This window comes from Oxyura jamaicensis, chromosome 5, assembly GCF_011077185.1.
Source record: "Oxyura jamaicensis isolate SHBP4307 breed ruddy duck chromosome 5, BPBGC_Ojam_1.0, whole genome shotgun sequence".
In the NCBI taxonomy this organism is placed as follows: Eukaryota; Metazoa; Chordata; class Aves; order Anseriformes; family Anatidae; genus Oxyura; species Oxyura jamaicensis.
The window spans coordinates 41,781,536-41,795,941 of record NC_048897.1 but is presented as its reverse complement, the minus strand read 5'-3'; the positions used below and the strand labels follow the sequence as shown (position 1 = coordinate 41,795,941).

Below are 14,406 nucleotides of genomic sequence, written 5' to 3'. Positions count from 1 at the left end.
TTCATCTGTACAGTGGGTACAGTTACCCCCTTTTATTATGTTCCCCATTTTCACTGATGGTTTTCACTATTTTATGCAGTAGGTTTGTAAACTGTCCTTACAATCTGCCAGCTGATGGTTCAAAGAAACTAACTAAAAGACAAAGCTGTTTGGACACTAAAGGTGGAGTCAATTGAAACAGTTGTATCACAAAGGGCTAATTTAAAAGTTAACTCATTCACTATTGATCTTTTGATATTGATTTTCCTGTTTGCTCCTTACTTTTCACACTTCTCCCTTTCTTGGTTTTATAAATTGCCTTTGTATTTTAGAATTTAACACCAATTAGAAGAAGGTGTTCAGAGATGACAAACATGTTTTTTATCTTCCATTTGAATAGTCCTTTTGGGTCAAAATCCCCATGTTGTGAGTCCAGTTTTTGCTATGCATTTTTCTCTCTCTCTCTCTTTTTTTTTTTTTTTTTTTTTTTTTTTTTTATAGACTAAGTAAAAACACTTCTTACACTTCTATAGGCTGAACATTAACTTACAGTAAGCCACAAGCTCTGTTAAGGAATGAGAAATAGGACATCCAGAAGGAAGTTGCCCAAAATGACTATTGACATTTTATACCTAAAAATATAATATTGCCATTTTGTAATGCACTAGAAATTAAACTGAGCTGTGCATTTGGCTCATTTATGTGAATCTGGCAGTACAGTTCTGGGGTATGATTAAGTCTCAGAGAAAATGGGCCTATTGAACACAAGCTGTATCTTCAGCCAAAGGTCGCCTGTGTCCATTAAGAAGCAGGAAGCATCTGTTTGTGTTATGCATGTCTGTATTCTGCCTGCAACCTCCTTCTTTTTTTTGTAAGCATAAATGGTGGGGAGGACATATAAAATACTTCTGGGGAAAGTTAAATGAAAAAAAAAATCATGACTTTTAATGTTATTATATAAGCCTAGTTAGGATCCTTGTTTGTGATAACATAGTATAACTTATGTGGAAAAACTCAGAAGGCTGCAGTGGTGGTCAGAGCTACTTTGAATTCATAGCAGGGTAATTCAAATCTGAGTTTGGCTAAGAGTATGATTTTAAGGTATCAGGTTGATATCTCAGTCTTTCAAGGATTCATGCTCTTTGTTCTTGGAATTGTGAGAGGATTGGCTGTAGATAAACAGCATGACGGTGTGACTTCTTGACAATATGATTGGCAATTAATCTTTTAGATTTTCCACTCATGATAAAATAGGTTATTTTGCAAAAATATATTTATTATTACAAGAATGATAAAGAGATGACTTTCTGTTCTGCCTAAATATGATCAGCATTGCCCTCACTACTGAAAAGCACAAGTGGCTTCAGAAAACAAGACAGGCTCCCCAGAGTATTTAATACAGCAAAGACAGAGCTTGGCAGTTGGCTTTAGCATATAAATAATTAATTGTTTAAGCATATTACTAATATTAGTGTAATATTAATATACTTCAGTAGGGGTGTCAACCACTGCTATTGTAGATCTTTTTCAACAGGTGGAAAATGCTCTCAAGTATATTCACATTGCTAATTAAAATCAGAGCCAGGAATAAGATGGTCTTGCGGGGTTTGTAGGTGCTCTTGGCATAAATCTTCTTGCATAATCTCTGTAGAGAACGCGCAGTCCCAGTAGTCAAGGTAGGAACAGGATGGGGAAGGCTGTAAAGCATGCAGGCAGTGTGTGGGAGAAGGGTACTGCAAGAAGTCATGATTTTTGTTCTGTTTGAAGATGGCACTGGAGGAGATAGGCTATTCAAAGGACAAGGCAAGAAAAGAGAACAGGGCCAAGTATGGGGTGAGACAGGATTCTGTTAGTGAGAAGTAAGACTTCTCACTTACTTTGCCTCCTTCAGACACTGTTATTTTTCCATCCACCTCTTAAAAACATTTAATCTTTGTTTCCCTGTCATATTCTTCCCTTTCACCGACCTCATCTTGAGATTCCCCATTTCCAGATGATGACAGTATCTATGGCCCCTCATGCTTGGGCTCTTTCAACTAAAACCTTCATCTCCTCTCCTTGACTAAGATGCACTTCAGGTCGGCTGAGCTTTACGAGAGAGTGTGGCTGTTTATCTGAGTGGAGAATTGGAGGTGCTTAGGTTGTGAGACTGCAGGCGTTTTGCTAAGTTATAAAACACCAACTTTTGTCACCAGTTGATGCTTACTTTATGAATTGTTGGTGATAGTCCCCGTCACCCTCAGCAGGAAGTGCTGCAAGTCTCTCTCGAGCACTTTTTTACAGAAAGCAGTGTAGGGATGGATGCACTGTGTTAGCTCTGGGGATGGGTAGAGGAGTTGCACTTGTTTTACATCTTCAGCTTATGTGGCTATCAAAGAAAATTAAAATGAAGAAAAGTATAAAGGGAAATGGTTCCTTTGCATTTGCTGCTTAAAACAATGACTGGTGTTGGACTGGCAGTGTTTATCCGCACTCGGTCTTGAACTTTACACCTCAGTTTCTTTAGTGAAGACTGTCAGTCCCTCTGTGAAATGGAGGTAGCAGCACTTCCAAACACCCTAAGGAATGCAGGGAGGGCAAAGCTCCCCCAGAATATTGGGAGTGTTCAGTTATAATATTCAACAGCATTCAATCATAAAACTATGTAACTAAATGTTCTTGCTAACTTGGATAGTTTAAATGGTAATATGGCTTATAAAACCTCTTCAGCAGAAAGACAGTGAAGGTAATGACTTTGTTTTGGACCTGTATTACAGATATTTTTACATACCTGATGATGCATTCATTATGAACCAAAATAGTTCACACTGCAGATCCATACTGCAGGCACCTGGAAAGTATTTGGTCCTTGTATAGGTGACCTGTCAAACCACGTAGAAGCATATATTTTCTTCAGTATGAAGCACTAAATCTTTCTAGTATTTAATGCCCTTCTCTTTAATGTCAGCTGGTCTTATAAGGAGACTTGTTAAACTAGTGTTCTCAATTATGGTATTTAAATTTAATAATAATTCAATTAAAGGTGTGTTTTTATGGAGCATCTACGCTACCTTTATTGGTATTATTAGAGTAACCATCCTAATAACAAGGAGTTATTTTAATTATTTAAATGCTCATTAAAAATCAAGTGGGAGAAGAGAGTAACATTGGTGGAAGGACTGTAGGAACCTGATACATGTCTGTTCCTGAGTGCTACAATAAAAGGTGTCCTTTCTTTAAAGTTTCCAAGTTTCTACTTTTTCTGAACTTCTAAAGGTGCAGTAAAGCAGCATTAAAATTCCTTAACATATTTATTGCTGCTTTTGTACCTTTGTAAAGGGAACCAGAAACATTATCTCGAAAGCATTGCTAGAGGTAAAGAATGGCAGTAGTTATGTGGACCTGACTTGGTATCCAGTGCAGCCCCTCCTGGCAGGGGCTGTGGGTGGGTGATTAAAAGTCGGGGGGAGTTCATTCTCTGTTACAGCTAATGCAATTATTCAGGCATGCTGAGGGGAGGCTTTGTAAGGCACTGGATGTCACTGTAGCCCAGCAGAAAATAATGAATTCTCAACAGTTTTTATCTCACCCTGATTATTGTTTGATGGTATCCAGAATAACTGAGGATATTTTGAGGGAAATTTATCTCCAGGGCATAGGCGCTCAGCATTCAGAGTGTACAGAAAGTCATGTACCAACTGGGCAGGGAAGATCTGCCTATCACTACATGATACAAGCGAGACTGCAGAGGACAGATAAGTCAGGGAATTCAGGCTGCCTGTTGCAGTGGGATGAATGTCCACAGATCCAGGCTACTCTTGTTCTGGGTTGGGCAAACCTACCTGTGTGTTCTTAGTGCCCTCCAGAAGGACAGAATTTGGCAAGCAGAATCCAAATTTAGCTTTGTTTTGTGCTGTTCATGAAACAGAAGAAAAAGCTCATTATGGCTTTGACATTTTGAATGGAATATAATCTGTCATGCAGTAATGGAGAGAACACATTTTAATAGTTCTTGAAGAGACCGTCTTATGTCACAATAAGCAGAAAAGGTGATTGTTCAATAAATTTGTAGTTTATAATTACCTACTTTGGGAGAAGATACTAGGGAGGTTTTAATCTACCAGATAAAAACATAACAAGATCTAATAGCTGGCAATTGAACTCAGAAATTTGAATCAAAAAGATGACAGCTTTTAACACTGAGGATAGTCAACCGTTGCCACAGGCTACCCAGTAGACAGGCACAGTAGATTCTCTCCCAGTTGATATTTCCAAATTGAGCTGGGGGAATGGGTTGCTAAAAGACATGAACTGTCTCAACTGCAAATCACTGGGCTGGATGATATCTGTATGCCCTATGAAAAGAAGACTAAATTGTTTCCTGTGTTTTTCATGTCCATGTAGGTAGGACACAATATTACCATCTTAAATTGCAGGAAGAGAGGTTTAGATTAGGCAACTGGACAACCTTCATATAGTAAAGAAGTGAGAGAATATGATAGACTTAAAAAAGTTATAGTCTTCATCTGAGGGGCCTTTGAAGTGGGGTAATTGAGCATCTATCATGGGTATGAACAGATGCAAAGATATGGACATCCCTTGGCTCAGGAATGGGACCAGAGTAACCTTTAAGGCTACTAAGGTCCTTTACTTCTTTAATTTCATAGTCCTTGCTAGCATTAAAGTCAAGATTTCTGAACCTGTACACTGGTATCTCAGTAGGATTCAGCCCTACAAACCTGTGAGGTGTCTGAACTCCAGTTATAGTACTTCTTCGTATTTAGTGCAGTCTTAAAGTCACCACTGCCAACATACTCAGGGTCTGTGGCCTGGATGTCTCATCGTACCTTCCCACAACATAAAGATCAAAAATATACTTGAGCCATTGGTTGCTAAAATCAAGCCTATTTACAGACTGGAGGGTTGAATCCATGTGCAATTCCTTGAACGGTATTAATGAAGTTTTGGACTGTGCTTAACTTTAAGCACATGACTAATTTCATCACTATCCAACAGAGCACTTCAGCCTGTGCTTAAGTTTCTCTGGTGTTGATTACTCCCATGTTTAAAGTCAAGCACATGCTAAAACGATAAAGACTACACATGGCAAAGCCTATATGACTAGTTGTCATAAAGTGAGTATTTAGACAGACTTCAGTGCAGGTGGCTAGGGATTAAGATAGCCATATATCAAAAGTAGCCTTATAACGAAGAGTTTTATAGTGTAGGTGTACTGCATTATTAAATATAAGGATCATTCTTGAGCAATACGTGGCTGTTTCTGGGCATGTTTAAAATATTTATTGAGTTTTTGAATATAAAAATGTACAGAGTGGATCTTCAAAGAATTTTTGACATTGTTCTGTTCTTAAAAGTGAGCATCTACACTGCTCAGGGCAACTTCTAGGCAAGATAACCATGAAGTGATAATATGGAAATGAACGTTATTATTATTATTATTATTAATTTTTATTTTTTAGTCTTTTTTAAAGGAAGAGTCTGGGGAGAGTCTTTGAGGGTTGTGAAAGTTTGTATATATACATACATACATATATATATGTATACGTACACACAGGCACACACACAAACACTTATAGAACAGTCAGAGGTTGGTAGCCAGGCAGCCTGCAGTTAATTTTGCTGTTGTGCAGGGATCTCTTGAAGATGAGTGTTTAGGAGCATAAAAGCTAAATAAAACAAAAAAGGAAGAGAAGGCTGTTCTAGGACTTCTAGCTTGTAAATCTTACATCACTAATAGCACTAATTTGCTCTGTTTGAAAGAAACGTAAAAAGGAGAGGGTTTACTTTCCTCATTTGGATTTCATGGAGGTGAAGTTTTGGAGAACAAAACAAAACAAAACATCTCAGTTCCTCATAACGTGTAGTAGCAAGAATCCAGCCAGCTGCCATTTTGAGAGTAATTTTTTTAATCAGCCATTTCAGTTTTAGATTGGCCTTGATCCTCAGCCTGCTCAGGAATTCTTCTCCTTACGTATGTGCCACTGCTGAAGTAAACGTGTTGCTGTTGTTGCCATCTAATGCACAGCTGCTTTCTTCCTCCTGTCAGCTCTTGAGCTAAGCAAGGAGAATGCATGCACACACACACTCACATACTTTATTTTTTTAAGGGGATAGCAAAAAACAAAATACAAAAAGCAAATAAGAAAGCACGCTGTGACTTTAAAAATGAAAGAATCGAACAGCTGTGGGTAATAAATCGATTAATTAGAGTGGATAAAATGAAGGTGAAGGGTGCAGAGCACTCTTTAATTTGAAGATATATGACCTTGTAAGATGCTGCACTTCATTTGCTATTAGATCACACTTCAGAAGGGGCTTTATTAAAACCTATTCTAGGGTGAGCTGAGGTAAAACATATTGTTAAAAAAAGCTTTTGACAGAGTATGTTATATACTTTAGTCTGCTTCAGTGATTTCTGTCACTTTTTATACTACACATGTTGCCGGGCAAGAAAAGTTAAACGTCTAGACATTTTCATCATATTTCTGTAAGAAACAGAAATTTAAATATTTGAAGTAATAATGGGAGCATTTAGTGTTGCTTTGGCTGCAGAGCTGAAATAAAACTCCCTAACTGCCTGAGTGCTGAGTAGATTTTAAGGGATAATGTATCAGTTCCTTTCAGTGTTTGTATGTAGCTTTCATTAGTGTCAATAGCAGTTACGGGCACTTTTTTTTTTTTTTTTTTTTTTTTTTTTTCCAAGCAGAACACAGCTCCCAAGCTTGTTTTTTTCTTCTGTAGTGGTTGCTAGAGATTAATCAGAGCAACTGAGTGCATCCGGTGCGATGCAGCATGAAGGGCCTGGGTGTGGGGGCTGCATCAGTTGGACATGCCCGCAGCAGGGCAGAGTTTTTCTTGGCCGTGGACACCTGGATTCTCTGAAATCAGGGTCTGAAACTGCTATCCGCAGCAACAGCCCTGCAAAATCAATAGAAGTGGGAGGAACTGCACCACATTTATCCCATACCTTTGTATATAAGTCCCAATCTGATAGATGCTATTTCTTTTACGCCTTTGTGGATGTTCATTAGTGATAAGATTAGATAGACTGACAGGCTGATAGGTAGACAGATAATCCTCTAGTCTTCTTGTTTAGGGTTTTGTAGGTTTTGTTAGCAGCAGCTGTTCCCGCAACAGCTAGAAGAGGAGAATTCAGCCAGCAGCAATCCTTCCTCTCCTGGTGTGCCCCAGATTTATTTATTTATTTATTTATTTTTAAATGCTATGAGTCATTTCTCTTCACAAAGATAATTTTGATGATACTGTTCTGCTCACCTTATAAACTTTTCCCTTTTCAAACTCAAGCAATGGCCTGCTCTGAATTGCACTTCCCCATCTAGGTATGGGCTGTACAGCTCAGCTTCAGACCCGCACTCTGGTGGGGAGGCTGGAGGGATTGGGGTGCTACACAGACACGGAGGGGAGCCAGGTCCAGGTTTTGAACTTGCAAGAAGTTCAGTACATTTAGGTGCAGTGAGGTCAAAATGCATGCTTTCATAAATAAACAAACTCTCCAGCAAGAAATTAGTTGTAGATTTTCCAAAGTGAGGAGTTGTTTTTCAGGATACCTCTCCCTTGTTTAAGAAAAAAAGTAAGTCCTGGATCATGATATTCAGGTTGACAGGTATTTATAAATTTATCACAGTCTTTCAGAGGCATAGAAAAAGGGTTGGGGGTGTGTGTGGGGGAAAAGTGCTTTTTGAAGATAGCACATAGTTTATATTGTGCCTGGGACTGGAATTTTCTAGCTAGCAAAATTATGACTGTAGCACAGGCTTGTCCACACCTGTCCTTTATGTAAAGCTGAATCAAGGTTAAAGGAATGCTTTCCACCTTTATGCAGTTGTTCAAAGAGGCTAGAAAGGCAAACAGAACAATGTTTTTGGCTCTAGTGAGTGTTACTATTGGAGGGCAGGCTCAGGCTCAGAAATTCTTGGGACACAGTTGAAGCACAGCCTGACATTTGTTACTGTTAATTGCAACTGTGCTGTCGGCTTTGATTACCGGATGTTTCATTTGAGTGGCTTCTTGGTGTTTTGGCAAAAATCATGTCAAAGTGGCTTATGCAAGGGTACTTTTTCCAAGCTCCTATTGACTCAGATAGGACTTGTGCAGCTAAATACTTACATAGTATTTTAAAAATGGAAGTGCTGGCATGACTGAAGCATGTATAAATTAAATTCAGCAAAATCTCAGGGGACTGGTGCATGAAGTATATAAAAGTATAAAATGAAAGAGTGAAAATGACACTGAAGCTCCTTGCAGGTGCCCCATAAAACCTACTATACCGCATTTTCTTTGACTTTCACATGTAGCCATAAATCCTTGAAATAAATTCCTTTTTGTGGAATAAACATGTGAAAGGATTTGGATCCTCATGCGTCATAAAAGGTTTTATTTGCAAGTTGGAGGATATAAATGTATATAGCACTGGTGCATATGTGTGATATTTGTCATACATGTTAAGTGAATAAGTGTGGTGAGTAAATGTGCTGTTCAACAATTTATATCAGTCAATACATTGCAATTAAGTTATTCTTTCAGAAATGCCAAGGAGGAAATGTGTTAGCAAAATAAAGTGCATGCCAACTGTATTTAAATGTTCTCCACTGTTTTATTTTTTGAGTGTTCTTTCTGTTTTTCTTTTATAGGTAAAGATGAGCCTTCAAGCTATATTTGCACAACATGCAAGCAGCCTTTTAATAGCGCTTGGTTCTTGCTTCAGCATGCCCAGAACACACATGGATTCCGCATCTACCTGGAAACAAGCCCTTCAAACAGTTCCCTTACTCCACGCATCACCATCCCTCCTCCTCTGGGACCAGAGACTGTTGCACAGTCCCCGCTGATGAATTTCCTTGGAGACAACAATCCTTTCAATCTTCTGCGGATGACAGGACCCATCTTGCGTGAACACCCAGGCTTTGGTGAGGGTCGGCTCCCAAACACTCCTCCACTGTTCAGCCCACCACCTCGTCATCATCTGGATCCACATCGCCTTAGTGCCGAAGAAATGGGGTTAGTTGCCCAGCATCCCAGTGCCTTTGACAGAGTTATGCGTTTAAACCCCATGGCAATTGAGTCTCCAGCGATGGATTTCTCCAGAAGGCTTAGAGAGCTGGCAGGAAACAGTTCCACCCCTCCGCCAGTCTCGCCCAGTCGCACCAACCCTATGCATCGCCTGTTGAATCCTTTCCAGCCAAGTCCTAAATCACCTTTTTTGAGCACCCCGCCACTGCCTCCCATGCCCCCCAGCAGCACTACGCCTCCCCAGCCTCAGGCCAAGAGCAAGTCCTGTGAATTCTGTGGGAAAACATTCAAGTTCCAGAGTAACCTTATTGTCCACCGGCGCAGTCACACAGGAGAAAAGCCCTACAAATGTCAGCTCTGTGACCACGCTTGCTCCCAGGCCAGCAAGCTAAAGCGTCATATGAAAACACATATGCATAAGGCTGGCTCCATGACAGGCAGGTCAGACGATGGACTGTCTACCACGAGTTCCCCTGAGCCAGGCACAAGTGAACTCACTGGAGAGGGACTGAAACCTGGTGAGACAGATTTCAGGAACGAGAGTGATCCTTCCCTAGGCCATGACAATGAAGAAGAGGAAGAGGAGGAGGAAGAGGAAGAGGAGCTGGAAAATGAGAGCAGGCCAGAGTCAAGCTTCAGTATGGACTCAGAGCTGAGTCGTAACCGAGAAAATGGTTCCAAATCACTGCCAGATGAGAAATCCCTTGTCCTGGGAAAAGTTATAGAGAATGTAAGTCTCGGTGCCATCCAGCAATACAATGACATGCTAGCTGAGAAACAGAAGAGGAGTAGCTTCATGAAAAGGTCTTCTGACCAGCGAGACTTGTGTCCTCGAGACCTCTGTCCGAGAGACACAGGTGATGAAGACTCGGTGGTAGGAGAGCTGGACCGCACCGAGGAAGGGACGGTCAATGGAAGAAACTTTGGCCCGGGTGAGCCCTTCCCAAACTTGTTCCCTCGCAAGCCAACACCTATCACGAGCCCCAGTTTAAACAACTCATCTAAAAGAATAAAGGTTGAGAAAGATTTGGACTTGCCACCAGCAACAATAATACCTTCCGAAAACGTTTACTCCCAGTGGCTGGTAGGTTATGCAGCATCTAGGCACTTCATGAAGGATCCGTTTCTAGGATTCACAGACTCCCGACAATCCCCATTTGCCACCTCTTCCGAGCACTCATCAGAGAATGGGAGCCTGCGTTTCTCCACCCCGCCGGGGGACATGCTGGACGGGGGGCTCTCAGGGCGCAGCGGCACGGCCAGTGGAGGCAGCACCCCCCACATCAGCGGTCCGGGCCCCGGGCGACCCAGCTCGAAGGAAGGGCGCAGGAGCGATACATGTGAGTACTGTGGCAAGGTCTTTAAGAACTGCAGCAATTTGACGGTGCACCGTCGGAGCCACACTGGAGAGCGGCCTTACAAATGCGAGCTCTGCAACTATGCATGTGCCCAGAGCAGTAAGCTGACGCGTCACATGAAAACGCATGGCCAGATAGGGAAGGAGGTCTACCGCTGCGACATTTGCCAGATGCCCTTCAGTGTTTACAGCACCCTGGAGAAACACATGAAAAAGTGGCATGGAGAACATTTGCTGACAAATGACGTCAAAATTGAGCAGGCAGAAAGAAGCTAAGCCCCCCCCCTCCACCCCCCCCAGTCCCCGTCCCTTTCCCTCCCACCCCCGCTAGGTTAAATTTCAGGGGTCTAGGTAACATTTTATTTGTACAGTTTAACTATTGCCAACTGAGAAAAGATGACCTAACTTGCCTCCGTAAACATAACTTAGCATAACTATGGTAGGTGCCAGACTTTGGCACTTAAATATAACCTGTGTCTACAAAGTTCTATTAAACCCGAGGGTTGATTAAGGCAGTAAAAATTGTGGAGCCTTTTAACTGTGCAATAATTTCTGTATTTATTGGGTTTTTGTAATTTTTTGGCATGTGCAGGTACTTTTTTATTCTTTCTGTTTAAATTTCTTTTAAAATTTTGTTGGGTATCCCTTTTTAATTTTACCCAGTTGTAGCCTGAGATTACTTACATTGTAGGGGTGAAACATATCTTTTTAAATTATAATTTTTGGGCCGCTGCTTTGTTGAAATTTAAGCTAAGCATGTGTAATTTCTTGTGAAGAAGCCAGCATTTTAACAGAGATCTTTCTTTCTTTCCAAACCCTCCCCCCACCTCTCTTTTTTTCCTTTCCTCTTTTAAATAACCTTGAAGATTAGTGAAAACAAAATTGTACAGCGGATAACAATCTTTAAAATTAGCACTTTCTTTTGGAATTGGGTGGATTATGTAGCACTGACAATGTCAATAACGATAGAGGCCTTTTATAGATGGATTTCATCATTAAAGTCATGCCAGCTAAAAAGACAGAGGTGCAGATGGCAGCTACATTCAAAAAAAGAGTAACATTCTTAATTGTGCATTATTACAAGATAGTTTCTTCTTGTTGTTAAAGCTATGGCAACAGAACAGTGCCATTTTGTTACTTTTGGGGGTCTTTTTCCCTCCCTCTTCCCCTCCTGCCACTTTTTCCACAGACAGTAAAAGTACATCTCAAGTATTGGTATATTCTTTTCAAACCTCAGAGGAGCCAAATGCCATCTTTTTTAATTTTAAACTGCACAAACACATTTCTGAGTCCAGGACGTCTGTATGTGCCTCTCCTTAAGTCCAGATTTGCTGTAGTTAAAGTAATTACTAGAGAATGGGCAAGTGGCAATTTTTCAATGAAAAGTCTCGACTCAGTCATTTGTTTTGTGAATGGAAATATCAGAACTATCTTCTATGATGTACAATGGCATTATTATAAGGAAAGGAAAAAATAAATTCTAGTTGATCTACCTATCTTGGCAAGATTCTGCTCCTACTGAAGTCATTAAGAGTTTTCCCATTGACTTAATTAGGAACAGAAGTTAGTTGTATTATGAGAAAAGCATTATGTCAGAAAAAAAGTAAAGAAAAATGCACCTGCTCTACTTTCAAATTTTAAAATTTTCAAAGCCCATTATGACTAATATTAACAAACAGTGGACAATTATGGTTAGAGATTTTAATTATGTTGACCCGCACCTTAAAGCTTTTGTTTGTGGTTAAGAGAAAAATGGCTTCTCAACAAGAAATTACATCATATTCTTCTACTTGGCCCAAAGGTGGGTTAAACTGTAAGGGAACAGCTGAGATTAAGTGTCAGTGTTGCTAAGCATGGCATTCACAATACTGGCACTATAAAGAAAAATAAATAAAAATAATTTATTGGACAGTTTTTCTACTGCCATTCAATTTGACGTGAGTGCCTTGAAAACTGATCTTCCTATTTGAGTCTCTTGAGACAAATGCAAAATGTTTTTGTGAAATGAAAAGACTTTTAAAAAAAGTAAAACAAGAAAAGTACATTCTTTAGAAAAAAAGAGCCACATTTACTTAAAAAAAATAATTACTGGTTGAAGATAGTGGACATGAAAATGCCATAAGACCCAATCAAATGAAGATGTATACCCAGCACAACTTCGGACATCCATTAGCTGAATTATTCTCAGCCTTTTTTTTTTTTTCAGGACATCGCTGCTTAGGAAATGGAATGGAAATGATTTACTGCTGAATTAAAACTCAAATGACACAAATTACAAGTTGTTATCATTGAATGAGAAAAAACAATTCAGGAACAACGGCTAATTTTTTTTTAAAAGTTAAATTTAGTGCACTCTGTCTTAAAATACGTTTACAGTATTGAATACATACAAGGGTAAAAAAAGAAATTGTGTGTATGTGTGTTTGAGCAATCTTTTTTTTTTCAAAGTTTGCTTAATAGGTTATTAAAAAATGCCATAATGGCCATGTGTATATTGTTTTCTTTTGGTGACGGGGTTTTAGTATATATTATATATATTAAAATTTCTTGATTACTGTAAAAGTGGACCAGTATTTGTAATAATGGAGAATGCCTGGGCATTTTACAAAACCAGAAAGAAAAAAAAAAAAAACTTTTCTTTTTTCCTTGAAAATGTTGCAGTAAAATTTAAATGGTGGGTCTATAAATTTGTTCTTGTCACTGTAACTGTAAAGTCTTGAGTTTTAGTAAATTTTTTTCTGCCTTGGGTGTTGAATTTTTATTTCAAAAATGTATAGAATCTTGTATTTGGGGATTAAAAGGTGATTGCTACACCATGTAGAAAAAGTATGTAGAAAAAAGTGCTTAATATTGTTATTGCTTTGCAGAAAAAAAATCACGTTTCTGACCTGTACCTATTTTTCTCTTTTTTTTTCTCCCCATTCCCCCTTCCCTTCCCCTTCTGGAATGGATATTGATATTGGTTGATTCATATGATGTAGGCACTTGCTGTATTTTTACTGAAGCTTGTAATTTTTTAACTGTACGCTTGTCCTTTTAAAGGGATTTAATGTACCTTTTTGTTAGTGAATTTGGAAATAAAAATAAAAACAAACAAACAGGCTGCCATAATATATTTTTTTAATTTGGCAGGATAAAATATTGCAAAAATAATAAAAAAAATTTGTATGTGAAGTCCTTATTGTACAGGAAAAAAGGGGGTTGTTAGACGACCTTTGAGTAAAAGAAACAAAACAAAATAATTAAATGCTTTTTTATTTTTATTTTTTTTGTTGTTGTTGTTCAGAAATAATTTTAGTTGTATATATAATTTTTATTTTTTTTTTTTGTCAGAAATGGCCTACAAAAAAGTGCTGTTCCCACAGGGCTCTAAATAACTTCAAAGTTGCCTGGACCCCTTGCATCAAGGTTTTACCAGGTATGGTTGAACCAGGCTGGATGGTTATTGCCTATTCATGAGAAATGAAATCCAGTTTCCATAACGGTGTCTGAGGCGACATCCCACAGCTTCCCCACAGGTTCAAGAGAGAGAGAGGAGATCCCCCCCCTCCCCAAAAAAGAAGATGTCCAACACATCTTCCCTCTCCTGGCCACCCCACTCACTGCTCCCTGCCACTGCCCTCTGGAAGAAAGGCATTTTATAGCAAAAAATGAGAGCTGGCACGTCCGCTTTGACGCAGGAAAAATGATCTGCTGTCGGTACAGTTGTGACCAGGTTGAAGTAAAATTGGTCCAGGCACAGTACTCCTCTTCCCTGTCAGAACAGGACCTACTCCATGTGCAGGTCTTGCCAATCCATGTTATTAGCTGCTTTGCTGCTGTTCACTCTGAATTGTACATTCCATAAATTTCTGAATGTTTGAGGGACTGGGATGAAATTCTGTGCCTTTTGATGTCTCTCTTATTTGCTGTTCTTTCTCTCTCTCTCATGCTCTCTCCCTTTTGGGTTGAGGGGAAGACAGGTGGCAGAAGAGGCACTGATGCTCTAGTGAAGGGGAGAAGGAGAAAGTGCTCACCGCCCTTGCAGGAAATGACAGTAA

General features: G+C 39.5%; 1 protein-coding gene across 1 annotated transcript; it reads left to right on the top strand.

Annotated features, from left to right (window-relative positions):
* The first annotated feature begins 7,584 nt into the window (after nucleotides 1-7,584).
* On the top strand, nucleotides 7,585-13,460 carry BCL11B (BAF chromatin remodeling complex subunit BCL11B). The gene is made up of 2 exons (XM_035327593.1): nucleotides 7,585-7,603; nucleotides 8,631-13,460. Exons 1-2 carry the CDS (start codon nucleotides 7,585-7,587, stop codon nucleotides 10,640-10,642), a joined length of 2,031 nt encoding a protein of 676 aa, XP_035183484.1. The 3' UTR covers nucleotides 10,643-13,460.
* The last annotated feature ends 946 nt before the right edge of the window (nucleotides 13,461-14,406 follow it).